Source organism: Eptesicus fuscus, chromosome 23 (assembly GCF_027574615.1).
Source record: "Eptesicus fuscus isolate TK198812 chromosome 23, DD_ASM_mEF_20220401, whole genome shotgun sequence".
Lineage (NCBI taxonomy): Eukaryota > Metazoa > Chordata > Mammalia > Chiroptera > Vespertilionidae > Eptesicus > Eptesicus fuscus.
The window spans coordinates 1,594,718-1,618,957 of NC_072495.1; the positions used below are offsets into that span (position 1 = coordinate 1,594,718).

Here is a 24,240-nt window from a genome sequence, read left to right on the forward strand (position 1 = left end):
GGGGAGGGGTGTCCTGTCACCTGCAGGTAGGTAAGAGGAGGGGTGTCCTGTCACCTGCAGGGAGGTAAGGGGGGAGGGGTGTGCTGTCACCTGCAGGTAGGTAAGGGGGAGGGGTGTGTCCTGTCACCTGCAGGGAGGTAAGGGGGGAGGGGTGTCCTGTCACCTGCAGGGAGGTAAGGGGGGAGGGGTGTCCTGTCACCTGCAGGGAGGTAAGAAGTTAGGCAAGAGGCGTGTTGGCCACTCCACTTTGAGATTAAGCAGGGCTGACAGCACAGGGCTGAGCTGTAACCAGTGTGGGGCGTGCAGGAGGCAGCCAATCAATGAATCTCTCTCATCATCGATGTTTCTCTCTCTCTCTCCCTCTCTCTTCTTCTCTGAAATCAATACAAATATATTTTTAAAAATTGCTTCCGTACCTCACCTCCCTGAAACCTGTGGGTGTTCCTCCCAAAGCTGCCGTGGGCTGGCCTCTTCCCCAAGACCTCTCCCGAGCCCAGCAGCTAAGGGGTTATTGCCCACCGCAGGGCGGCCCTCAGGACCAGCTCCCACATCAGGCAGGTCTGACTGGTCAGTGCCAACCCAGCGGCTAAATACTTTCAATACCACCTCTGCCCACAGCACAGGCAGCCGGCCGCAGGCACTGGGGGACCCCTGGGCGTCTCCCGCCCTGGTCCCCTTTCGGGGCGGGAAGAGGAGCATCCTGAGAGCAGCCATCCTACCTGGAAAAGAGCGAGGGATCAGGGCAGTGGGGACGAAAGCAGCAAATACAACTTGTGGGGGGGCAGACTCCTGCACCGTCCTCTCCCCTCCTCCTGCCTCCCTTGGGGCCAGGGCAACCTCCGCCACGTCACACTGTGGTGGGGGACGGGGCGGGGGGGGGTCTTCTGCAGAAACAAGCAGCAGACCAGTTGGGAAGGCGGATCAGGAGACAGAGCACCATCTACTGCCTTGGTGACCTCTGCACCAGGACAGGCTGGAGGGAGGAGGGTGCACACACGCACACGCACGCACATGCATACACGCACAAGTGCACACGCACACCTACACGCACACACACATGCACTGGTGATGCCAGGAAGAGCACGCAGCTGCCAGTCTAGATTAGACTGCAAGAGAAGGCCTGGGGACTGGTAACCCTTTTGGCACCTAGGAGCCCCCAGTTACCAGCTGGCCGGTTTTCTGTGCCGTCACAGCCACGGTTGGCCTGGACCCTGCCCGGCCGGCACCTGGCCGGCTTGGGGATGTTGGTTCCACCTGAGCACTGGACTCTGTCAAACTCCCAGGGAAACGGAAAAAGCGTCACCGGCCACCAGTCACGCTGCAAAGACGACAAAGGGCCCGCCCGCCCCAGTGCAGGCTCTCCCCGAAGCGCAGCCCGGGACTCCAGCCGGCCTCCTCACCCGCCGGTTGTCCGCGGGGCTGTGGTAGAACTGGGCGATCACCGCCTCGCTGCCGTTCCCCGCACCGAAGTTCAGCTTCTCGGAGATTTTCTGGAACGATTTCCCGTAGTCGTAGGACACGTACACCTGGGACAGGGAAGCGGGAGGGAAAGAGCGGGTGAGAAACGTGGCGGGAAGAGCCGGCCCTTCCGGACGTCCTGCCTCGATCCTGTGCGGCTCCTGCCTGCTCTGCCCATGGTTCCGGGTGTGACAGGATGACCCAGAGGAGAAGCGGGGCGCCTGCCTGGCCCGGGGGCGGGAGCCTGGGGGAGACAGTCCCTGGAGAGGAAGCCAGGCGAGTGAAACCGTGTAAGCGGCTCCGCAGGCCGAGTCCGTGTTTGACAAACCGCATGGAGGCAGAGCGCGGTGGTCTGGGGAGGGACTGAGAGAGCGTTTTCCCGTCTGTGGAAATGTCCCCAAAAGGTCACCCAACGCCTCACCCCCCGCTGGGAAGTCTGTGCTACAACATTCCAGAAGACGGACAACTCCTCGTGGTCTCCACAGAGGCGCCCACCGCGATGGAAATGCGGTGCTGGGAGGTGAAGCCGGCGTGGTGAGCCCAGGGGAGCCCCCGCAGTGAGAACCCAGGAGGCTGCTCGCTGAGCGCTCACGGCGGGTCCCATCCCAACGCCTTCCCACAGGACAGTGATGGCGAACCTATGACACGCGTGTCAGCACTGACACGCGTAGCCATCTCTGATGACACGCGGCCGCATGCTGAGGATGAAACATTTGCGACTAGAGTCTTGGAGTTAGTTTTTTCCTCAAAGTGACACACTACCCGAGTTATGCTCAGTTTTTTGGCCAAGTTTGACACACCGAGCTCGAAAGGTTGCCCATCACTGCCCTAGGGGCTCAGGCGGCTCCCACCACGACCCTGCGACCAAGTGCAGCTGTGAAATCACCTCCCGGGAAGACGGCGGGCTCAGCAGAGGAGGCACCTGCGGAAGTAACACAGGTGACCAGGGGCTCCACCTCAGGTAAGGATGGCAGGTGGGCCGTCTGACATCCTGTACCTGGACTTCACTGCCTGTGCAACGTGACACATACTGAGCATAACCAGTGGGTGAAAGCAAGCCTGACAGTTCACCGTGATGTTAACCATCACTTAGTCAGAACGGGTAAGTGTTACAGAAAAAGGTCATGTTCCCCCACCGATTTCCTGGTTTAATAGCAAAGCTTCCATCCCAGCCCCAGGCCCAGCCCCTTTCTGTTCTGAATGTGCACACGCTGGCCATCCCAGCTCACGGCTCCCTTCCCCGGGCGCCGCCGGCCTCACCCCAGGCTCCTCCAGAGGAGATGTGACTGTCACTATCTGACACCAGCTCCTGCCTGAGCCATCGTTCATTTTTGCATTAACTTTTCACATCAGAACATCTCAATTTCATCTGCCAATTCCTTAATGCAGATTGTGCACACGCCCTCCGTATTTATTACTAGAGGCTCGATGCACGAAGATTCATGGGCCTTCCTTCCCCTGGCTGCCAGCACCACCTTCACTCCGGCCCAGAGCCGCCTTTCCGCCTTCCCACGCTGCCCAGAGGCCCGGAGTGGCTGGGGTGGTGCGGAACGCCTGTGTCGTCGCCATGGCAACAACACAAGCGTCCCGCCCCGGTGGCTCAGCGCCTGTGTATGCAAATTAACCTGCCATCTTTGTTGTGTTAATTTGCATACTCACTCCTGATTGGCTGGTGGGCATCTCAAAGGTACGGTCAATTTGCATCTTTCTCTTTTATTAGTGTAGATCCCCGAGCAGTAATTTCCTACCCACTTATTCTTGGTACCCTTCATTCCAGAACAGTGTATTGCTTCACATGTCCCATGGTTCCTCCCAGATACACTCAAATATTCAGACAGAAGAAGAACCGGGCTGGGGACTGGCAACACCACGGTGACCAACCACCCTGGCTCACCTGGGACGGAGGGTGGTCCCATTGGGGACTCCCAGTGCTGGAACCCGGGCCAGCGGGTCACCCGTAGCAACACTACATCCTCACATGGCAAGTATCAACTCTCATTAGCCCCAAACCTCCCAGACATGCAGGGTAACCTCATGGGAGTCACTGAGTATCTCTATTTCCTGTTTGTCCAGCAAAACCATACAACAACGTGAAGGTCTTTACCTATCTCACAAGAAAATACTATCTAGGCAAAAAATTTTGATTGCATAAAAACTCTAAGAAACCCCTGGCTGGTGTGCTCAGTGGTTAGAGCGTGAGCCCTCGCACCTAGGGGTCTCCGGTTTGATTCCTGGTCAAGGGCATATACCTGGGTTGCAGGTTTGATCCCCAGCCCTGGTCCAGGTGTGTGCAGGAGGCAACCAATAGATGTGTCTCTTTCACATAGATGTTCTCTCTCTCTCTCTCTCTCTCTCTCTCTCTCTCTCTCTCTCTCTCTCTCTCCTCTCTCTCTCTCTCTCTCTTCCTCTCTAAAAATCAATGGGGAAAATATCCGTAGGTGAGGATTAACAACAAAAATTCTCCAAGGAGGATTTTCTCAGCACAGCAGGGCACAGAGCCATGTCCTGCGCTCGGAGGCGACGTCTGTGGCAGAGACTGTGCTGACCCCCACGGGCCAGAGGGCGTGGGCACGCTGTGACTGGGCTTCACACCCGTCGCATCTGTAAACAGGCTAAAGGGATGGCCCCACGAGGCTCGCCTGCTGCAGCCACCACACCCAGAGTGGCTGTCAGGTCCAGGCGTTCACGGACTCCTGCTCCGACCCCCCACCGACACGCCTGGGCATTGGTCCCTCCCTGCCCGCAGGTCCCCCGATTCCACTGGGAAACAGCTCCTGGGGCTCCTCCAGGCGCCCCTCCCCCACCCCCAAGAGCACATCCAACTCAGAGAGTGGACACATGAGGGACCTCACAGAACCAAACCTAGACTCAGGCATGGCGACTGTGTGCTCAGGCTAACGTGACATGCTGGCTCGTCCCCAGGAGGCGTCCTCTGGCCAGAACACCTGTCCCCCACGCCGCCCCCCACGCCGCCGCCGCCCTGACCCGCGAGGGGGAGTCTGGAGCAGAGGCACAGCCGGGAGGCCCAGGGCCAGCTGGCCTCATGCGTTTTACGTGGCTTACAGGTTGTGTGAAGAACTACACATTAGGTGCCAACTATAAGAATCAGCAGTTTTCACGTAAAAATCCGGATCTCTGAGCTTCTCCCGAAACTTCGGAAGATCTGGCAACACGGGGCCCTGCTCCTGCTTCCCGCTCGGCATCCAGAGCGCTTCGGCCCGGGCAGTCTTTCTGCTCCAGCTCGCAAAGTCCTTTCCGCGCCCCAGCGTCCCGGACACCGAGGCCAAGGGCAGTCACACGTTCAGACTGGGTTTCAGGGGTGTTTCCGGAACCTGCAGCTCCACGGAGAGGACAAATGGCTTACTGCCCCAGCGGGCGTGCACTCCAACAAAGATGGAGGAGACCATGTTCTCGGTGGCGGCAAAGGACGCCGTCAGCTTGGAGACAGTGTCGGCCTGCCCGTCCCCCGCGCCTCCCGCACGACTGCGCGTGCGTGGCGCTTGGTCTTGGGTCTTCACAGCACCTACCTGCTAAGCACTGTGTAAGCCAGGGGTCCTCAAACCTTTTAAACGGGGGCCAGTTCACCGTCCCTCAGACCGTTGGAGGGCCGGACTATAGTTTAAAAAAACTATGAACAAATTCCTATGCACACTGCACATATCTTATTTTGAAATAAAAAAAACAAAATGGCAAAAACACCTGCATGTGGCCCGCGGGCCGTAGTTTGAGGACGCCTGGTGTAAGGCAACTATGGGAATAAGAACGTGAGCAAATCACCCCGGCCGGTGTGGCTCAGTGGATAGAGCATCGGCCCTGGGACGGAAGGGTCCCAGGTTCAATTCTGGTCAAGGGCACGTGTGTTGGTTGCAGGCTCAATCCCTGGCGTGTGGAAGACAACCAATCAGTGTGTGTCTCTCACGTCGACGTCTCTCTCTCTGGCTCTCCCCCTTCCTTCCACTCTCTCTAAAAATCAATGGGAAAGCACCCTCAGGTGAGGATTAACAAAAGGAAAAAATTTTAAAAATAAAAATTTAAAAAATATGAGCAAATCTGATTGAACAGTGCACCCAACTGTAAGGTGTTGGGAGAATGAGGACGGAAGGGCCATGAGCTCTCCCCGGCTGTGAGCAGACCTACACTCTGCCCGGAAGGCACTCCGGCATCCTGAACAGACACGACCACCAGACCGCACCCTGTCGCCTCGCAAGAGTAATCTCATGTCACATGATCTGCTGGCAATTGACTGCATGACCCTGTGGTCAACAAATAGGGGGCATTTATTATTTTCTGGATTATCTTCTCTGGATGTAACTCATGCCATCCATTCTCCAATGACCCGCTGTTTTCTGGAACGAGAACCCTGGCAGGTCCCAAAGGGACATGCTGGCTGGCGGCACAGAGGAAGAGGAAGCCCGAGAAACACCGAGACTTACGTCGCTGCTCCGGGGTCGGGCCAAGGCCAGGCTGTCTCGGGCCAAGGCCACAATCACGTTGCTCTTCTCTCCGGCCCAGTGCACCACCATCTGGTTGTGGGAATCATTCAGACTCACCTGAGAGACAAAACAACACAGCAATTAGGGCCGTGACGTCACGCCGCCTGTCACTCAGAAACGACTACGATCCTTGTATCTGGAGCACCGGGCGGGGAGGGGGTGGCCTATTTCTCCCCCCCACACACAGATTCCACCACACTCAGCTTCCCCAAGAACTCCAGTCCTCTGCTCTTCGTAATGTAACAGAACTGCAAAGGTCTCGGGCTCTCATTGATTTGTGAAACCCATCTGGTCCCTCTCACCCTCACTCCACACACGGGACACGCGCTCCAAAACACGGGAACCTCTTCCCCGTCCAGAAAGAGCACAGGCCAGAAAGGTGCTTTCAAACCTTCGTTTGAACGAGTGTTTCCTGGGCCCCCGGGGGCACGGCTCATCCTCAGCTCACAGCGAGGGCAAACGCGAAAATGGTCATTAAAACAGCAGTTTTATTCAGAGAGGTCTGAAGTGTCCCAAATAAGGAACTATTTCCCAGGACTCCAAAGAAATGGCCTTTGGAGTTTTGCTAGCAGTCGTTCCCATGCTTCGGAATTTTGTAAACCAGTAAAATGAAAGTAAATTAGAAAGGCCAACAGGAGGTTGATGGCCACTCCTTTTATGAAAGGCTAGAGGCCCAGTGCACGAAATTTGTGCAGGGGGGGGGGATGTCCCTCAGCCCAGCCTACACCCTCTCCAATATGGGACTCCTCAAGGGATGTCCGACTGCCCGTTTAGGCCCGATCCAAGGATTGGGCCTAAATGGGCAGTCGGACATCCCTCAGGACTGCTGGCTCCCAACTGCTCGCCTGCCTGCCTTCCTGATTGCCCCTAACCACTTCTGCCTGCCAGCCTGATCACCCCCTAACCACTCCCTGCCAGCCTGATTGCCCCTAACTGCCCTCCCCTGCCGGCCTGGTCACCCCTAACTGCCCTCCCCTGCAGGCCTGGTCGCCCCCTAACTGCCCTTCCCTGCAGGCTTGGTCGCCCCCAACTTCCCTCCCTTGCAGGCCTGGTCCCTCCCAACTGCCCTCCCCTGCTGGCCATCTTGTGGCGGCCATCTTGTGTCCACATGGGGACAGGATCTTTGACCACATAAGGGCAGACATCTTGTGTGTTGGAATGATGGTCAATTTGCATATTACTCTTTTATTAGATAGGACGATAGAGGCCTGGTGCATGGGTGGAGGCCGTGAAGGGTGTCCTGAAGGGCGTCCCAGATCAGGGGGGCTCCCTTGGGTCATGGGGTGGCCTGGGCGAGGGGCCTGTGGTGGTTTGCAGGCCAGCCATGCCCCCCGGCGACCCAAGCGGAGGCCCTGGTATCTGGGATTAATTTATCTTCTATAATTGAAACTTTGTAGCCTTGAGCAGAGCCAAGCCTCTTGCTTGCTCCATGGCTGCAGCCATTTTTGTTGGGATTTATTTATCTTCTATAATTAAAACTTTGTAGCCTTGAGTAGAGGCCTGGGCCAGCCAGGGTGTGCAAAAAGTTTGGCTTCCTCCATTGCCGTGGAAACCCAAGCCTCCTGCTCGCTCCATGGCCGCAGCCATCTTGGCTGGGTTAATTTGTATATCCTGGTGGGCGTGGCTTGTGGGTGATGGTAATTTGCATATTACTCTTTTATTAGATAGGATAAGAACAGAAACAGCCACTGTGCCAGAGCATAACTCAACTGCTGTTTCCATGCTTCCTGAGGACATAGCAGGCTGAGTGGGGTGGAACACAGCTGTGGCAGTGGGTGTGAACCAGCAGTGGGGTGTGAACCTGGCAGTTGGTGTGAAATGGCAGTGGGGTGTGAACCAGCAATGGGTGTGAACTGACAATGGGTGTGAAACTAGCAGTTGGTGTGAACCTGGCAGTGGGTGTGAACCTGGCAATTGGTGGGAACTGGCATGAGGTGTGAATCTGGCAGTTGGTGTGAACCTGGAAGTTGGTGTGAACTGGCAGTGGATATAAACTGGCAGTTGGTGTGAACCTGGCAGTGGGTGTGAACCTGGCAATTGGTGTGAACTGGCATGAGGTGTGAATCTGGCAGTAGGGTGTGAACCTGGGAGTTGGTGTGAACTGGCAGTGGGGTGTGAACCTGGAAGTTGATGTGAACCTGGAAGTTGGTGTGAACTGGCAGTGGATATAAACTGGCAGTGGGTGTGAACCTGGCAGTGAGGTGTGAACCAGCAGTGGGTATGAATTAGCATTGGGACGTGAACCAGTGGTGGTGTGAATGGGCAGTGGGTGTGAACTGGCAATGGGGTGTGAACCTGGAAGTTGGTGTGAACTGGCAGTGGGTATAAACTGGCAGTGGGTGTGAACCTGGCAGTGAGGTGTGAACCAGCAGTGGGTATGAACTAGCACTGAGTGTGAACCTGGCGGTTGGTGTGAACTGGCAGTGGGATGTGAACCAGCGGTGGGTGTGAATGGGCAGTGGGTGTGAACCTGGCCGTGGGGTGTGAACTGGCAGTGGGTGTGAAATCTGCGCTGGGTTGTGAAATAGCTATGGCCAGTATGTGTGAACCCGCGTTGGGGTGTGAACCCGAGACTGAGCTTCAGCCTTGGAATGTGAGGAAAGGTGTCAGGTGTCCCCGCCCCATTCGGTCCTGCTTTCCTCCTATCCCCAAGCTGCCTTCAGGACCCTGGCGTCCCGGAGGGGCAGCACCCGAGGTAGGGGCCACGTCCCTGAGCGGAGAGCCTCTGCTAATCAGTGCCCTCGCTCTTCAGGCCTCATAACTGGGAGGCACGCTGCAGCTGAGCTTCTCGGAGTCATCAGGTATGCTCCTAACCCGCCCCCAGCCATGCACGCGCCCTCTGTAATCACCATCACTCTTAAACAAAGGACACTGTATCCCCGAAACCTGAGGAAACATACACTCCCAGAATAAAGAACACTTCCTTTAGACAGTTCCTGCTAATGGAAAACTAATCCATTACTGTTGTTGTTTTTTAAATCTTTCTTGTTGAAAGTATTGCATAGGTCCTCCTTTTTCCCATTAACCTCTTCCAGTCGCTCCTGTCCTCTCCCCCCAGGTCCTCACCACCCCTTTGTCTGTGTCCACAGGTGATGCATATATGCCCACAAGTTCACTGGTTGATCTCTTCCCACCCAGCCTCCCTGCCTTCCCTCTGTCGTTCAACCGTCTGTTCATGCTTCTATGACTCTGGGTCTTTTTATATACACTGAGTGGCCAGGTTATTATGATCTCTGAACGCATAATCATCTGGCCACTCAGTGTATATCCTATATAATAAAAGGCTAATATGCAAATTGTCCCCTCGACCAGGAGTTCGACCAGCAGGCAGGCCGGCCAACCGCCCATGTCCCCTCCCCCTGGCCAGGCTGGCTGGACCCCCACCCATGCACGAATTCATACACCGGGCCTCTAATACATACAGACACACACACACACACACACACACACACACACACACTGAGTGGCCAGATTATTATACGTTCAGAGATCATAATAATCTGGCCACTCAGTGTGAGTGTGTGTGTGTGTATGTGTGTGTATACACACACACACACACACACACATATACATACACATATATATACACACATACATATATATTTTTTTTAATTGATTTCAGAGAGGGAGAGACAGAAACATCAATGATGAGAGAGAATCACTGATCAGCCACCTCCTCCATGTCCCCCACTGAGAATCAAGCCTACAACCTGAGCATGTGCCCTTGACCAGAATCGGAACCAGGACCTTTCAGTCCAAATGCCAAACCAGCTAGGGCCCAGGGTCTATTTTTCTTTTGAAGGATAATAATATGAATATTTAATGACAAAGAAATAAATACCAATTAGTTAGACCTTCACCATATTCTTCCTACATAATGAACATTAAGATAGTATGTTTAAAAGATAGTTCAATTATTGGCTTTATAATATTTTGATATTTGAAGTAGGAAAAGAGGAACTTGGCCAACAAATTTTTTCATGTCACCACATGTATTTAACATTTCTTTCTTTTCCTCTATTACCTCTAATTTTCTGCAGAGTCACAATAAACTAAACTATATTAAGCAAAGAACACCTGATTTGGTGTCAATTTAAGTAGCAAAAATTCACATTCCCTAAGTTGACTTTGGATTATTTATTTGACCACGTGAGTCTGCCTCATGGCCCTCCCTTCCGTGTATCTTCTGCACAGAATCCAGCTGACCCAGACACTGCCGACGTCTTCATGGATAGCTTTGACATGGACCACAACCAGAAATTAGACTTGGAAGAATTCTTTCTGATGGCATTCAAGTTGGCTGAAGCCTACTATGACCCTAAATGAGACGAATTTCCAAGCATCAGACCAAAGCAGAAAAAGAAGGGACACCTAAAGAAACACGGAGAACATGACATACAGGAAAAGAGGAGGCGGAGGAGGAGGAGGAGGATGAGGGAAAGTCCAGGCATTCAGAGTGATGGGAGGGAGAAAGCAAGATCCAAGAGCCCAAGAGGAAGAGGGAAAGGCCTGGATCTAGCTCTGAAAGAAAAAAATAAAAAAGGTGACACCCCTACTTGCAGACACAGAGACACAAATGGGGGGGAATCACGACAAAAGGGAAAAGAGAAAAGTAGGTCAAATTCTACTGAAGCGCAAGGAAGAAGGCGACAGTCAAGTGTCAGCCCAATCGGGAAACAGAGGCAAAGATGATGAAATCAGCTATGAAAACACGGGATCACGGTGTGCAAAACTGAATAAAACAAGACACAGTGACTTATATGCACGTGAAAAAAAACACAGGAAAAAGGACAATCAATTGGGTAAAAACAAAAATACTGATAATTTAAGAGTTAAATTCAACAGAGGAAAGTTGAACAACAGAGAGATCTACAGGTCAGAACAACAGAAAGTCACAAAAGAAGTATGACCGTTACACCTCTAGTGATAAAACAGCCAGAAACCTAGGGTCCAGCACTGATCAGAACAGCGATAGCAAAGGACACTGAAGATTCAGAGACGATCAGGGCCTGCTTCCGGAAAGCACCCTGGGTCTGCCCGGGCCAGGCAGGAGCCAGCTCTGGACATTCTGGGTCCCATCGAGGACAGACAGCCGGCACGGGCCGTCCGAGTCTGTCCGTGGACATTCAGACTCAAGTGGGGACAGAAGACAGGGATCTGGTCCTGGGCGGATCAGACTGCTCTAGACAATCAGGCGCTCGTCGGCAGAGACATCCTCTCAGGACACCACGTCTCATCCCATGGGCTGTCGGGATCGAGCTCAAGAGGAAGACAAGCATCCCGGCGCGAGCAGTCACCGGACAGCTGACACCCGGGCACTGGACACTGACCATCTTCCGCATCCAGGACAGCGGACCTGGGGTCCAGGAGCAGTGAGGCCAGCAACAGCGGACAGTCTGAAGGTTCAGGTAGACCATCTGTCTCCACCTCCCGCCGGGCCCTGACACAGAGCGGGGCCTGGGCCGCAGGTCTTGGCTCTGGGCCTCCAAAGGCCTGGGTGGTGGGCGCTCTTGGCCGCCGCTCCGGGGCAGCGCCGTGGAGGGCGGGCCTTAGTGGGATAAGGCCCAGAGCTCTCCTCTCCACCCTGGGTCTATTTTTGATCACGTTTATTTGGTTCACTAGATTCCACATGAGTGAGATCATGTGATATTTATCGTTCTCTGACTGGCCTATTTCACTCAGCATAATGCTCGCCAGGTCCATCCTGCTGTTGGAAATGGTAAAAGTTCTAGTATTCCATTGTGTAGATGTACCACCGTTTTCTGATCCACTCATCTGCTGACGGGCACCTAGGCTGTTTCCAAGTCTTAGCTATGGTAAGTTGTGCTGCTATGAACATAGGGGTGCATATATCCTTTCTGATTGGGGTTTCTGTTTTCTTAGGATATATTCCCAGAAGTGGGATCACTGGGTCAAAGGGCAGCTCCATTTTCAGTTTTTTGAGGAAGCTCCATACTGTTCTCCACAGTGGCTGCACCAGTCTGCATTCCCACCAGCAGTGCACGAGGCTTCCTTTTTCTCCGCATCCTCGCCGGCACTTGCTGGTTGATTTGTTGGTGGCAGCCTTCCGACAGGTGTGAGGTGATAGCTCACTGTCGTTTGGATTTGCATCTCAGATGATCAGTGACTCGGAGCATGTTTTCATGTCTCTTGGGCACCTTTCCTATTCCGTGCCATTTTAGAACCCCTGAGGGTACTCCGTTTCGCCGTCTGTGTGAAGAACACACGGATCGCCACACTAACAGAAATCCTGAGAGCTGCTGTCAACACTCACAATCGGGACAAACGCCCAGAAACAGGAGCTGGGCCCCTCCTGCTGAGCAAGCCGGGGAGAGGCCGATCCTGGGCTCTGCGACCCCCGCATCTCAGGCCGGGGCAGGAGGAAGTCCGCTCTGGGCTCCGGGCAGCCTCTGCCCCTGCGGCCTGCACATCCCACCCCTGCCCTGACCGCCGCCCACACGGCCCCTGCGGCCTGCACATCCCACCCCTGCCCTGACCGCCGCCCACACGGCCCCTCCGGCCTGCACATCCCATCACTGCCCTGACCGCCGCCCAGCGCGGCCCCTGCGGCCTGCACACCCCACCCCTGCCCTGACCGCCGCCCAGCGCGGCCCCTGCGGCCTGCACATCCCACCACTGCCCTGACCGCCGCCCACACGGCCCCTGCGGCCTGCACACCCCACCACTGCCCTGACCGCTGCCCACACGGCCCCTGCGGCCTGCACACCCCACCACTGCCCTGACCGCCGCCCACACGGCCCCTGCGGCCTGCACACCCCACCCCTGCCCTGCCCGCCGCCCACACGGCCCCTGCGGCCTGCACATCCCACCCCTGCCCTGACCGCCGCCCAGCGCGGCCCCTGCGGCCTGCACATCCCACCCCTGCCCTGACCGCCGCCCAGCCGGCCCCTGCGGGCTGCCTTCAGAGGCTTCCCTCAAAGCTCCAGCGAACCCTCCTTCGCAGGGCCTTCCCCCACTCCTCGCCCTACGCCCCCTACACCTGGGGTGTCCGAGAGCTTCCACGCCAGGGGGTAGGGGGAAGTCCGGGGCAGGAGGAAGCCCCCTGGCGTGGAAGCTCTCGGACACCCCAGGTGGGAGAGTGGCTCACCATGACACTCCCTCCGGGTCCTCAGCACCTGCATCCAAACTCTTGGAAAACAGATGAAAAGGACCCGTTGTAGGAAAATACGTCAATTCCAAAATGCTCCTGCTCAGGGAAGTCCGGGCATCGACAGAGAAACGTGAGTAAACAGTAGAAATAAGTAGCCTTACCGCCCGGCGAGTCCCCTCTGGGGCGGCCCGAAGCAGCCGCGGCGCTGCTGGGAGGACCTGCGGGGCAGCAGCCACGCCGAGGGGCCGCCGAGCGCCCGTCCCGGACACGGCACACCCGGCAGCCACGGCTCAGCCACGGAGAGAACGACCCTGACCGTCCACTCCCAGAGAGGGCTGTGCCGAGGGCAGTCAGGCAGGGAGGACGAACACTGCGCGGTCTCACTTACTCACGTGGTCGAAGGAAGAAATAAATGACCACATGGAACTGGACAGACTCAGCGGCACAGAGAACTGGTGGTGGGGGCTCAGAGCTCTGGGTGACAGAGGGGAAGGGACAGAAGCACCGAGTGGCAGGTGCCGAACAGTCCCAGGAAGACAGTGAAGCTTAGGAAACCCGGTCGATAACACTGTGATAACCATGGACGGAGCCGGCGGGCACGGGGCTACCGAGGGGACACTGGGTAAAGTGTACAGCTGTCTAACCACTAAGCCGCACACCGGAAACCAACACGTAAGAATAGAAATAAGTACATCTTTTAACCCGAAATGCACAGCGAGAAAGGAGCCAAGAGAATCCCCGCGGCCTTCCCTTCCCTTCTCCTCCAGCCCTGGCCTCTGGAGAATCTGGGGATCAGGAGCCTAGTCTCAGGCCCAAAGTCTCCCCCAAAAACACCCTCCACCCCCTTAGAACCAGAGGGTAACACCAGAGAAGTGCGCAAACATCTGCACAATAACGGATGCGGCCTAGAACAGCCGTCCAAGCTCATCGGGGGTCTGGGTGGGAACGCCCACCAAGGTTCGACGTGGGACACCTCGGAACAGTCCCTCCGGCAGGTGACCACCAAGTGACTCTGCCGGTCACAAGGCCAGCAGCCACCAGAGTGGGAAAGGGGTCTGAACAGGACGTGCTGAGCCTTTCTACTCAGAGCGTGAGATTCCTGGGGCCCCCCCAATCCTACAGGGCGAGTGGGGGCGCAAAGGACAAGGACATCGGACCCTCCAAGGGCGCGTCCCAAAGGAAGCCCGGCGGTGGAGAGATGGACCACGGAACTTGTGTGCACATGTGCCTAACCCGTGGACACAGACACGGGGGTGGTGAGGGCCGGGGGGGGGGGAGTGGGCTGGAAGGGGTTAATGGGGGGGGAAAGGAGGGCCTACGCAATACTTTCAACAATAAAGATTAAAGGAAAAAACACATGCACACAATAAATTTTATACCCCCCAGTCAATAAAAATGATCCTCATTTTATCATGTGTCCCTTTTATTCCTAACAGACTGGAAAGGGCAGCCCAGCAGGGAGGAAAGAAATCGCTGGCAAGGAACGCTTATCCCGGCCACTGGGCAACGCACACCGACAGCTGAGCTCCTCCCCTTGGCAACATGTCAGCAGGGCAGCTCCTGGGTGAGGAAGTCCCTGCTGAGCCACCCAGCCTCTGGCTGAGTCATGGCTAACCCTCCAGGTGCCCAGCCCCCGGCAAAAGCCATCGTCAGCCACAGGAGTCGGGCAGCCTGAGGCCACTGAGGGGAGGGGAGGTGGCAGGCAGGCAGCGAAGACCCGCGTTGTTCTCTGGCCTCCCCTGACTCCCCCCCATCTCCCCTGCCCCCACTCCTGCCCCACCCCCACTCCTGCCCCCGCCCCCACTCCTGCCCCTGCCCCGCCCCCGCCCCCGCCCCCGCCCCCGCCCCCGCCCCCGCCCCCGCCCCTGCCCCTGCCCCTGCCCCCGCTCCTGCCCCCGCCCCCGCCCCGCCCCCGCCCCCGCCCCCGCCCCCGCTCCCGCCCCCGCCCCCGCTCCCGCCCCCCGCCCCCACTCCCGCCCCCGCCCCCACTCCCGCCCCCACCCCCACTCCTGCCCCCACCCCCACTCCTGCCCCCACCCCCACTCCTGCCCCTGCCCCCACCCCCACTCCTGCCCCTGCCCCCACCCCCACTCCTGCCCCCGCCCCCACTCCTGCCCCCGCCCCCACTCCTGCCCCCACCCCCACTCCTGCCCCCACCCCCACTCCTGCCCCTGCCCAGGGGAAAAAGGAAGTGGAGATGCTCGCCATGGACAGTGAGCAGGAACCCACCCCCAGGGCAGCCGCCAGCAGTGACACCTGTAGCACATGGACAGGTCCCTCCCTTCCTGGTGGTTGGGATTTGTATGATTCCTTCTCCCTCCCCAGGGACTGCCCTCCCCGCGCCCCCCCCTCTCTCCCCACACCCACCCCCCGCCCCGCCGGCTCTCCTAAGGCCTCCCTCAGCAGCTGAGGCCTCCAGACCACCTGCTCACTCAGGTCCCACAGCCAGAAGGGGAGGGTGGGCGGTGGCTTTCGCAGGGAGGTAGCCTTGATGTGCAGTCAATTATCACAGCAACCCCAGGCGGGCAGCACACGCCCCTGCGATCTCCAGCTCACAGCGCGTAGCTGGCGCTCGATGCCGAGACGGTGGCCTGGAGCTGTACAGGCAGCGGGGAGGGCCCAGCGCCGCCCCTAGAGGCAAGCACAGCACAATCGCAGCACAGGAAGTCCTGTACACAGAAGCCACGTCACGCACAATCGCCGGAGGCATCCGGGGCGCTTCAGGCCTCCGCTAGGCTTACGGTGGCTGAGGAGGGGAGATCAGGCCGCACAGGTCACCTGGTCCAGGGGTCCCGAACATGGCTGCAGAATCGCCCCAGACCCACTCATTCAGAACCCCATGACTGGAGCAAGGAACCAGTATTTTCAGAGACACCCTGCATGTCTCCTATGCAGTTTACCTGGGGAGCAATGGATCTGGCCCACTCCCCTTCCTACCGGCAGGACCCGGGGCTCCCCTTGAGGGCGGCAGAGGACTCCTCGTGGGGGCAGCTGTCTTTGGTAGCTGTTAAAACTCTATCACTCCTGATCCAAGCCCAGTGGGAACCCGCAAACCCCTATTTAGACACAGAAGCTGCCGTACTGCATGGTAGTGTTTACGTGAACTGCCCAGGCCGGGAGGCCCATGGCGATGGACGGCATCCTGGGGCTGCCACAGGCCGGGGCGCAGGATGACTTCCCCGGGAAAGGGTTTGTCCTGGATGAAAAGGTTCAGGACTGGACAGAGGCGGTGGCTGCGCAGCACCGTGAACGTCCTAAACGCTGCTGACTGAGCTCTTCAGAGCGGTCACGTGAAACTCAGCTCCTTTTAAAAGGCTCCACTTATGGCCTAGAAAGAACAGACCGGCTCACGTGCTGACCCAGTACCGAGGAGCGCCCTTAGGAACGGCTTCTCTCATCTCCCGTGGATCCTTCAAACCCCCCAGTGACGCAGCGCACGGAGTCCGGGGGAGCAGGCTGAGGGCCGGTCCTGCCAAGGCCACGGGTCACCCCCGTCAGCCGCTCTGCAGAGCCCAGCAGCCTGCAGGCCTGGCTCCCCGGGCCCCAGGCCCCGTCCCACTGGGGACGGCCTCGGGCCGGGAGGCAGTGTCCGCCGCCAGTCACAGCAGTCACCACCCACGCTGACACCTCGCCATCGCTGTCCCCGGCCACGCGTGCCCGGGCATCGGAGCGGCAGATGGCTCCAGCCCCGCCCTGGGCTGTCGCAGTGAAAGGGGACAAGAGCGGTGTGAAGGCTGACTGCTCGCGTGTCCCCTCCTGACCGCACACCCAATGAGGCCCACTAGGTGCCAGGCACCCACTGGGGCTCTTTTTCTTTTTAACATGTTTTTTATTTATTTTAGAGAAGAAGGGAGGAGAGGGGGATAGAAACATCAATGATGAGAGAGAATCACTCATCAGCTGCCTCCTGCACGTAGCCTACTGGGGATCGAGCCCGCAACCCTGGGCACGTGCCCTTGACCAAAATCGAACCCAGGACCCTTCAGTCCCAGGCCAACACTCTATCCACTGAGCCAAACCAGCCAGGGCCACTGGGGGTCTTGAACCATTTCTCACCTGTCGAAAGTGCACAGAGTCCTTCCGGGGGAAATGAGTGCTGCAAATCTGACGGTAATGAGAAACTCACAATAAAACCGCAGTGCAGTCACTGAGGCTCATCCAGAATACGGAATGGGTCCCATTTCGTCTCTATTCACTTCTTCTGCCATCAACTCTTTCAAATTGGTCAAAGACACCACCCTCATCCTCGTCACTCCGACACAGCTTCTTCCCAGAACACAGTCCTGGGAGGACAAGCAGGCCGCCTGGCTCCCCCTCGGCCTCACTGCCAGTGAGACACAAAGCGGCCTCTGTAAAACGCACTGCGGACAGCGCAACATGCAGCAGGCGTCCTGTCCCTGCAGGCGGCGGCAAGGCCCTGGGCTTCAGGACAGGCCCCGAGTCCTGAGGCCCGAGAATAACAAGGCTCTCTCCAACCACCCGTTTGCATGACCTAAATGCTAGGCGTGCAAATGGCCCTCCGAGCGTCGACCTAAAAACCAGGAGATCAACGGTTCGATTCCCAGTCAGGGCACAGGCCTGGGTTGCAGACTCGGTCCCCAGTGTGGGGCGTGCAGGAGGCAGCCAGTCAATGATTCTCCCTCATCATTGATGTTTCTAGCTCTCTCTCTCTCTCTCTCTCTCTCTCTCTCACTCTCCCTTCCTCTCTGAAATCAATTTTAAAAATATGTTTTTTAAAAAGACTGTTCTCAGTTTAGTGAGCTCGCCAGCCTGCCTGGAGCCCGCCCTGAGGGAGGCCGAGTCTAGGTGAGAGCTGCCTCACACCGCCCTGCTCGCGGCACCTCCTGTGTTTGCTCACTCACTCCTTGTGTTTGCTCGAGACCCTTCGCCCACGGAGCTCAGGACCTGCTTCGCTGATAAACGTGGCTGCCCATCTCACAGATGAGGACCTTCGGCTTAAAAACTTGGCATTTCACTACAATCTCCTTAACTAAAATCATGATCGCTTTTCAGGGGGAAAGCGAGCTCATGGTTTTATAAAGGAGATAACCCTGGGTTCCCTTTACCCGAGGGCCATGAGCTGTTCCCGCTGACTTACGATGCCGGCGGCAGAATCTACGTGCACCCACTTCCGTGTGCGCGGCCTCCGTGAGCCCACTGTCATTCGCAAACAGCTCTGTGCTCCGGGAGCGGGGCTCCCACTAAAAGGGACCTGTGGAAGGACTGTGTCACGAAAATAACCACCCTCCAGGGACCCGTTGGTAAGACGACAGGCTCAGGGGAGCACCCGGCACATCTGCCCGCCTCCCGCCTCCCGCAGATGAAGCTGAGCCACAGACAATCAGAGCGGGCGGTGCCCCTGCATCAACCCGGGGCCAGGGCAGGCACCCCGCCCCGCCCCGCCCCACCCCACCCCCCCCCGCCCCACCCCACCCCCCCCCGCCCCGCCCCGCCCCCCCACCCCGCCCCACCCCCCCCACCCCACCCCCCCACCCCCCCCCACCCCCCCACCCCGGCCCACCCCACCCCACCCCACCCCGCCCCGCCCCCCCCACCCCGCCCCGCCCCACCCCACCCCACCCCGCCCCACCCCCCCACCCCGGCCCACCCCACCCCACCCCACCCCGCCCCGCCCCACCCCCCCACCCCGCCCCCCCACCCCACCCCACCCCACCCCGCCCCGCCCCACCCCCCCCACCCCGGCCCACCCCACCCCACCCCGCCCCGCCCCGCCCCACCCCACCCCACCCCGCCCCACCCCACCCCTCCCCACCCCACCCCACCCCACCCCACCCCGTGCTAACCGCTGCCGAGCACCTGGGCCAGCGCTAGTGTTAAGTGAGGGTTCACCTACGAACCACACACAAGCTACTTCTAGGAGCTCTTTAGGAAGGTTCCGGAACATCGACTTTCCCAACTCTCCTCTTTGGCTCTGCTACCTCGCTCCCCTTTCCCTCATAAATATTTAGCAGACTCCAAGCTGGGAGTTAGGAAAACAGGGGCGTGGGGGTGGGGCAGAGCAGCGCCAGGAGCCAGGAGGGCTGGGCACTTGTCACATCTGGGAAGTTAGCAGGAAGGAGCGTGGCCAGCAGCACCAAGAAGAGGGTGACATGAAGTGAGAGCTCCATGCTGTAAAGGAGAAGGAGTCCCTTTTACAGCAAAAAGGCCGGGGACCCCTGGCTGAAAGCAGAGCTCGCACCGGACGGGAACGGAGGCAAACGCGCCGGTGGACAGCGGCCCGGCTGGGGTCGGTCTCGATGCCTTACTGGCTGCGTGACGCTGGCGAGGGCACGTTCCCCTCCTCAGCCGCCGGGACCCGCTGAGAGGAGCAGCGATAACTCTTCTGCACCCTCCCACGGCACAGACTATCACAAGATGCCATCCGTACATACGTGTCATGGACCTCAAAATGCTCACACACCATTCCCGGTCGTTAATGGTGTATTCTTCACAGCAAAGTAAGCCATTCTTCACGAAACGGCTCCACAGAAAGGCGCCCTGAGCCCAGCAGGGTTGGACGCGGAGAGCAATGGCAGGTCGGACCCTGCGGGCCCGGGTCAAGCCCAGCTCAGGTCAAGCCCAGCTCAGGTCCCCTCCCGCTGGCTCCTGGCTTACCTCCCTGCCCTGTGTCCGTGACCGTGTACCTCCGTCCAGCTCTCCACCTCCACCCGTAACTCTTCTCCTCCCGCGATGCAAGGCCTTACCCCGCAGGACCATGCCCAGCAGGGCACACCTCGCCGAGCTCAGCGCCACGTGCCCAGTTAGCCGCGATCTCTCTCGCTCAGCCAGGGAACGTAGGGAGCCCTGTGCACAGACAGGGGCAGAGTCTCGTGCTCACGTACTGAGCTCAGGACTAAACATCCAAGTCTCTTCCCGACATGCTGGCGTTTCACAGGCCACTCGCCCGCCTCCCTCCGTCCCATGCCCTGCACTGCGGGCTCCTCTCGGCTCCTGGGCAGCCGGCCCAGCCCCTCGCCAGGCCCCACGGGCAGGCCGCGGGCAGCTCTCTCGCAGGTCCCTGGGCTGACAGAGCAAGAGGGGCCCTGACCACCTGGGCCTCGGCCTCACACACGGCTCATCTCACAGCCACCCCCCCCCCGAGTCTCCCAGTGACAGGCCCCACCCTGGCCTTTTAGCACTGGGCCTCCCCATTCAGTGAGATCATCCCAGCTTTCCCCTAGTGTTTCTAGGCACAAAGGTTTCCTAAGAGTTAAAAGTTTCCTCATGACACCACTCAGCTCCGCAGCTCAGCAAGGTGGACCGGCTCTCACCAGGGCACCAACTAACATGAAAATCCGTCAGGACCCTCTTAGGGCTCAAACCCGCGCTTATTCCCCATCTGACTCGCAAGTTATTCGGGGGAAGTGGGTTTCCACTCAATAGACTGGTCTCTCCTCTCGCTAACAGAAGCCCCGTTCGTTACTTTCTTCATTTAAAACGGAGAGGGATCATACCCAGCACGTCGGCCCTCCACAGCAGGAAGAGCGTCTGACACACATACACCTCTACTGCGTGTCTGCCACTCAGGTCGGGGCTCTGAGCACAGCGGCCTGCCTTTCCGAGAATCCGGAGCGTGTTGCTAACCTGCTGCAAGGGGCTGGGGAACTCCTGGGGCAGGTCCAGTGCTCCGAGCGCGAGCCCGCGGCTGTCACGGCCACGGCACCGAGTGAAGGGCGGCGGAGACAGGCCAGTGGTGGTCCCCACGCCAGCCGTCCGGGCTGCGGAGAGGAAGGACAGACCCAGCTCGGGGAGGCCGGGCAACAAGCCCAGGGCAAACGGGGCGCGGGGAGGCCCCACTGCCCACTCTCTCCGGGCTCGACAGGCCTGCGGCTCTCCCAGCATCTCCGCAAAGACCACGAGAGGCCCCGTCAGAAGTGCGTCACAGCCGTCAGCTGTCACCGCCCAAGGCCCTGCTGGGGGGGAGCAGCTGTGCACAGCACCCCTAAGACCAGCACCCCACCCCGTGCCATCCTCAGCCCCGAAGCATCCCTGCCCAGGAGAGAGAGACCGACTCCCGCCATCGGCTAGCAGGCAGCAGCCCCCAGAACCCGGTTAGACGGCAGCCCTCATTCTAATACCCTGAGGAGCTGGCCACCCAAAACCCGCTGTTTCCCTCCGTTTGTGGTCGGACAAATGCAGCTCCTGTGCTTGTCTCTGACCAGGGCCCGGGCCAGGAGGAGCCTGCGCCGAGGTAGGTGCCCTTGACCGATCGATCCGGGCCTTCGGGGGCAGGGGCTGTCCTCCACTGGAAGAGCCCTCCCACAGCCGGTAAGAGCTCCCGAGCCTCGGACACTGGACAGAGCTGCACGTGGCTACTTAAGCTTACATTCACGTTGGACAAAGTTAAATGAAATAAAATAAATTCCGTTTTTCAATCATACCAGCCACTTTTCAAGGGCTCAACCGCCACCTGTTGGTAGTGCACAAACTGGCCACAGGTGTCTAAAAGCCTCTGCTGGGCCCCGGCCGGCTTGGCTCAGTGGACAGAGCATTGGCCTGCGACCAAAGGGTCCCGGGTTCGATTCCAGTCAAGGGCACGTATCTCGGTTGTAGGCTCCTCCCCGGCCCGGGCCCTGGTCAGGGGTCATGCAGGAGGCAACCCATCGACGTTTCTCTCACATGGATGTTTCTCTCTGTCTTTCCCTCTCTCTTCCCCTCGCCCTAAAATTCAACGGAAAAAGGTCCTCAGAGGAGGAATAAAGAAAGTGCTCCGCGGGGAGCTCCATCACGGCCAGGGCGTCTCCCAGCTCCGGGCACCGAGCGGGGCCACAGACCACTGCGGAGAGCGGTTCCCACAGGGAACAGACTCTGTAAACCTTTCTGACTCACTATGGTGATCGCTGTCAAGTCCTATCTTCATGGAAACCCCCACACCCTCTCCCCCCAAAAAAGAAATGCACATTCCTATATTACAATAAAAAAAATAATAAAAAAGCCTGAGGGTTTCACAATAGCAGAGTGAAACCCAAATCCTGACCTGTCACCAGCCGCCTACTCTCTCTGGTTTACAGCGGCCTCCTTCCCGCCTCCATGCTGAAGGCCGCCCACGCCCCTTCTGAAAGGCCCAACGCTCACAGCTCAATAAGCCAGTCAACCAGGTCGAAATTAACTGTGGCTCATTTTCAACGGAAGGAAATTGGTTTTTGCCTCCGTGTGGCTGGCCTAAATATGCCACGTGCGGGGGTATCCTGGTGTTCCAGAGAACCGTCAGGAGGGTCTGTGCTCACCACCAAAGAGGACGCCTCACCGCTGCAGCCGACCACTTCCGGAAAAGTCCTCCTCCCAAACAGGCAAGCCCACATGGAGGAGCCCGCTTCCGTTTCCACTGATGTTCAAAAATGGAGGAAAGGTCAGGCTAATACCTCAGCTTAATTCACTGTTAGGCAGTCAATTGTCTGCATCTGACCTATCAAAAATTCTAAGCTCCAAGCTAGCTTCTGTTTATGCCAGCCATTTCACATACCAGTTGCTCAAAAATGCAAACTCATTTTAATACTTGTCTAAGCAAAATTTAATTAGAAAGTAAATTGGTGTGTTTCGTTTTAAAGACTAAATAAATACATGCCAAAGGCAAAGAGCTTATTTTTTGGCCATCTCTTCAGATTACTGGACTGTTAGGCAGTAACAGCACAAAGGTGGCTTCCATCTCTAAGGAGAAACAGACCAAAACGTGACAATGAGATGTCCCAACAACATCCGTCTTTTGCTTCCGGTGTTCGCTGCTACTGGGACCTGCTTCCGTGGCCTCGGGCACCAAGCACCGCAGTGAGCGCACTGTCAACTCCAGTCCACGCCCTACAAGGAAAGCGTTCCTGGAAACAACATGAACTAGGACCGATATCCAGCCCTAGCTGGTCTGGCTCGGTGGGTAGAGTGTCAGCCTGCAGACCGAAGGGTCCGGTCAAGGGCACATGCCCAAGGGGGTCAAGGGCCTGATCCCCAGTAGGGGCTGTGCAGGAGGCAGCCAACCAATGATTCTCTCTCATCATTGATATTTCTCTCTCTCTCTCCCTCTCCCTTCCCCTGTGAAGTCAATAAAAATATATTTTTAAAAAACACACACCAATATCCACGATCTCTATATTCTGATGTCCTGCACCTCTGAGCTCTGCATCTCTCGGGAACGGCTCTCCTGGATGACCCTTCATTTTATCCCTTTAATTCTCCATCCCTGTCCCCCTTCCTCCCATTCTCTCCACATCTTAAAGCCTCTACCCACCCACATACCCCAAAACAAGCAAGCAATTAATGAGCTCCGCAGCGGCCAGACACTGAGCTGCGTGCAAGAAGAGATGCCAAACGGAACCAGGACGTTTTTCAAGGTCACATCCCTTATCGAGCCGACCCAACACGCCCGGCAACTCTGCACCTGCTTGGAAGTCAACTGGAAACAGCAAACGCTTTGCCTTCTCATCTTCTAGAAGCATGAGGTCAAACATCTGACTTCAGAACCCACCAACCAATTCTTCCCCAGGCAAGTGTATCGGGCAAGAATCTACGCCAAAGAGATCCAAAGCTCCGCAGAACGCCACCCAAAGGAGGCTCTTTGTCCCAGGACTTGTGCTGTAACAGACACTTGGTTTTCAGCCTCAAATCAGGACACGGAATACTCCCTGGAATTAGAAAGAGAGAACTCACTGGCAGGAAAATAAACCTGTAAATCCTGTTAGGCTTTGAGCTTCATTCCAAAGGCTTTTTCCCTGGGACAGTACATTAGCAAACCACAGGACCCCTAAGAGAGGGTACTGTGCCACAGAATCCCAGCTCATCGCTCTAAAGAACCCCGGATCGCACAGGAAGAACGGGCTCCACCGCGCCCGCCCCGGCAAGTGCGCCAACCCCCCATCCGTCTCCACTGGGCCCTCCTGGGAAACGCGTCCCAGAACTCGGTGTGCTGCCTACACCCAGGCTGTCTTCTCCCGGTGTGCAGCAGGCCCACCCCCATTCCTGAAGGGCCCCCAGGAGCCGGACACAGAGGAGAGAACGGCTGAGCCAGCCACGGAGCAAACACGGAGATGAGCGTTAAACCAGCATAAGGCGAGGCTGGTGAGGCTGCGGCTGAGCTCAAGGAGCTCTCCCCTCGGAGCCTGAGCTGCCGGGTGTGGAAGGACGGAATGGGAAGACCAGTGCGGGCAGAGGGGAAGGCGGGAGGAGAGCACAGAGGCACGGAGCCGACAT

The 24,240-nt window shown here is 57.8% G+C and overlaps 1 protein-coding gene across 1 annotated transcript in view; it reads right to left on the bottom strand.

The window, feature by feature from the left end:
- The window catches only part of SORL1 (sortilin related receptor 1), a 159,467-nt gene that overhangs the window by 131,927 nt on the left and 3,300 nt on the right, over window positions 1-24,240 (bottom strand). Inside the window, exons 2-3 of the mRNA XM_054712585.1 lie at window positions 5,892-6,008; window positions 1,401-1,526 (exon numbers count right to left, since the gene is read on the bottom strand). Coding sequence (XP_054568560.1) covers window positions 1,401-1,526; window positions 5,892-6,008 — 243 coding nt within the window. The remainder of the gene's footprint in view (window positions 1-1,400; window positions 1,527-5,891; window positions 6,009-24,240) is intronic.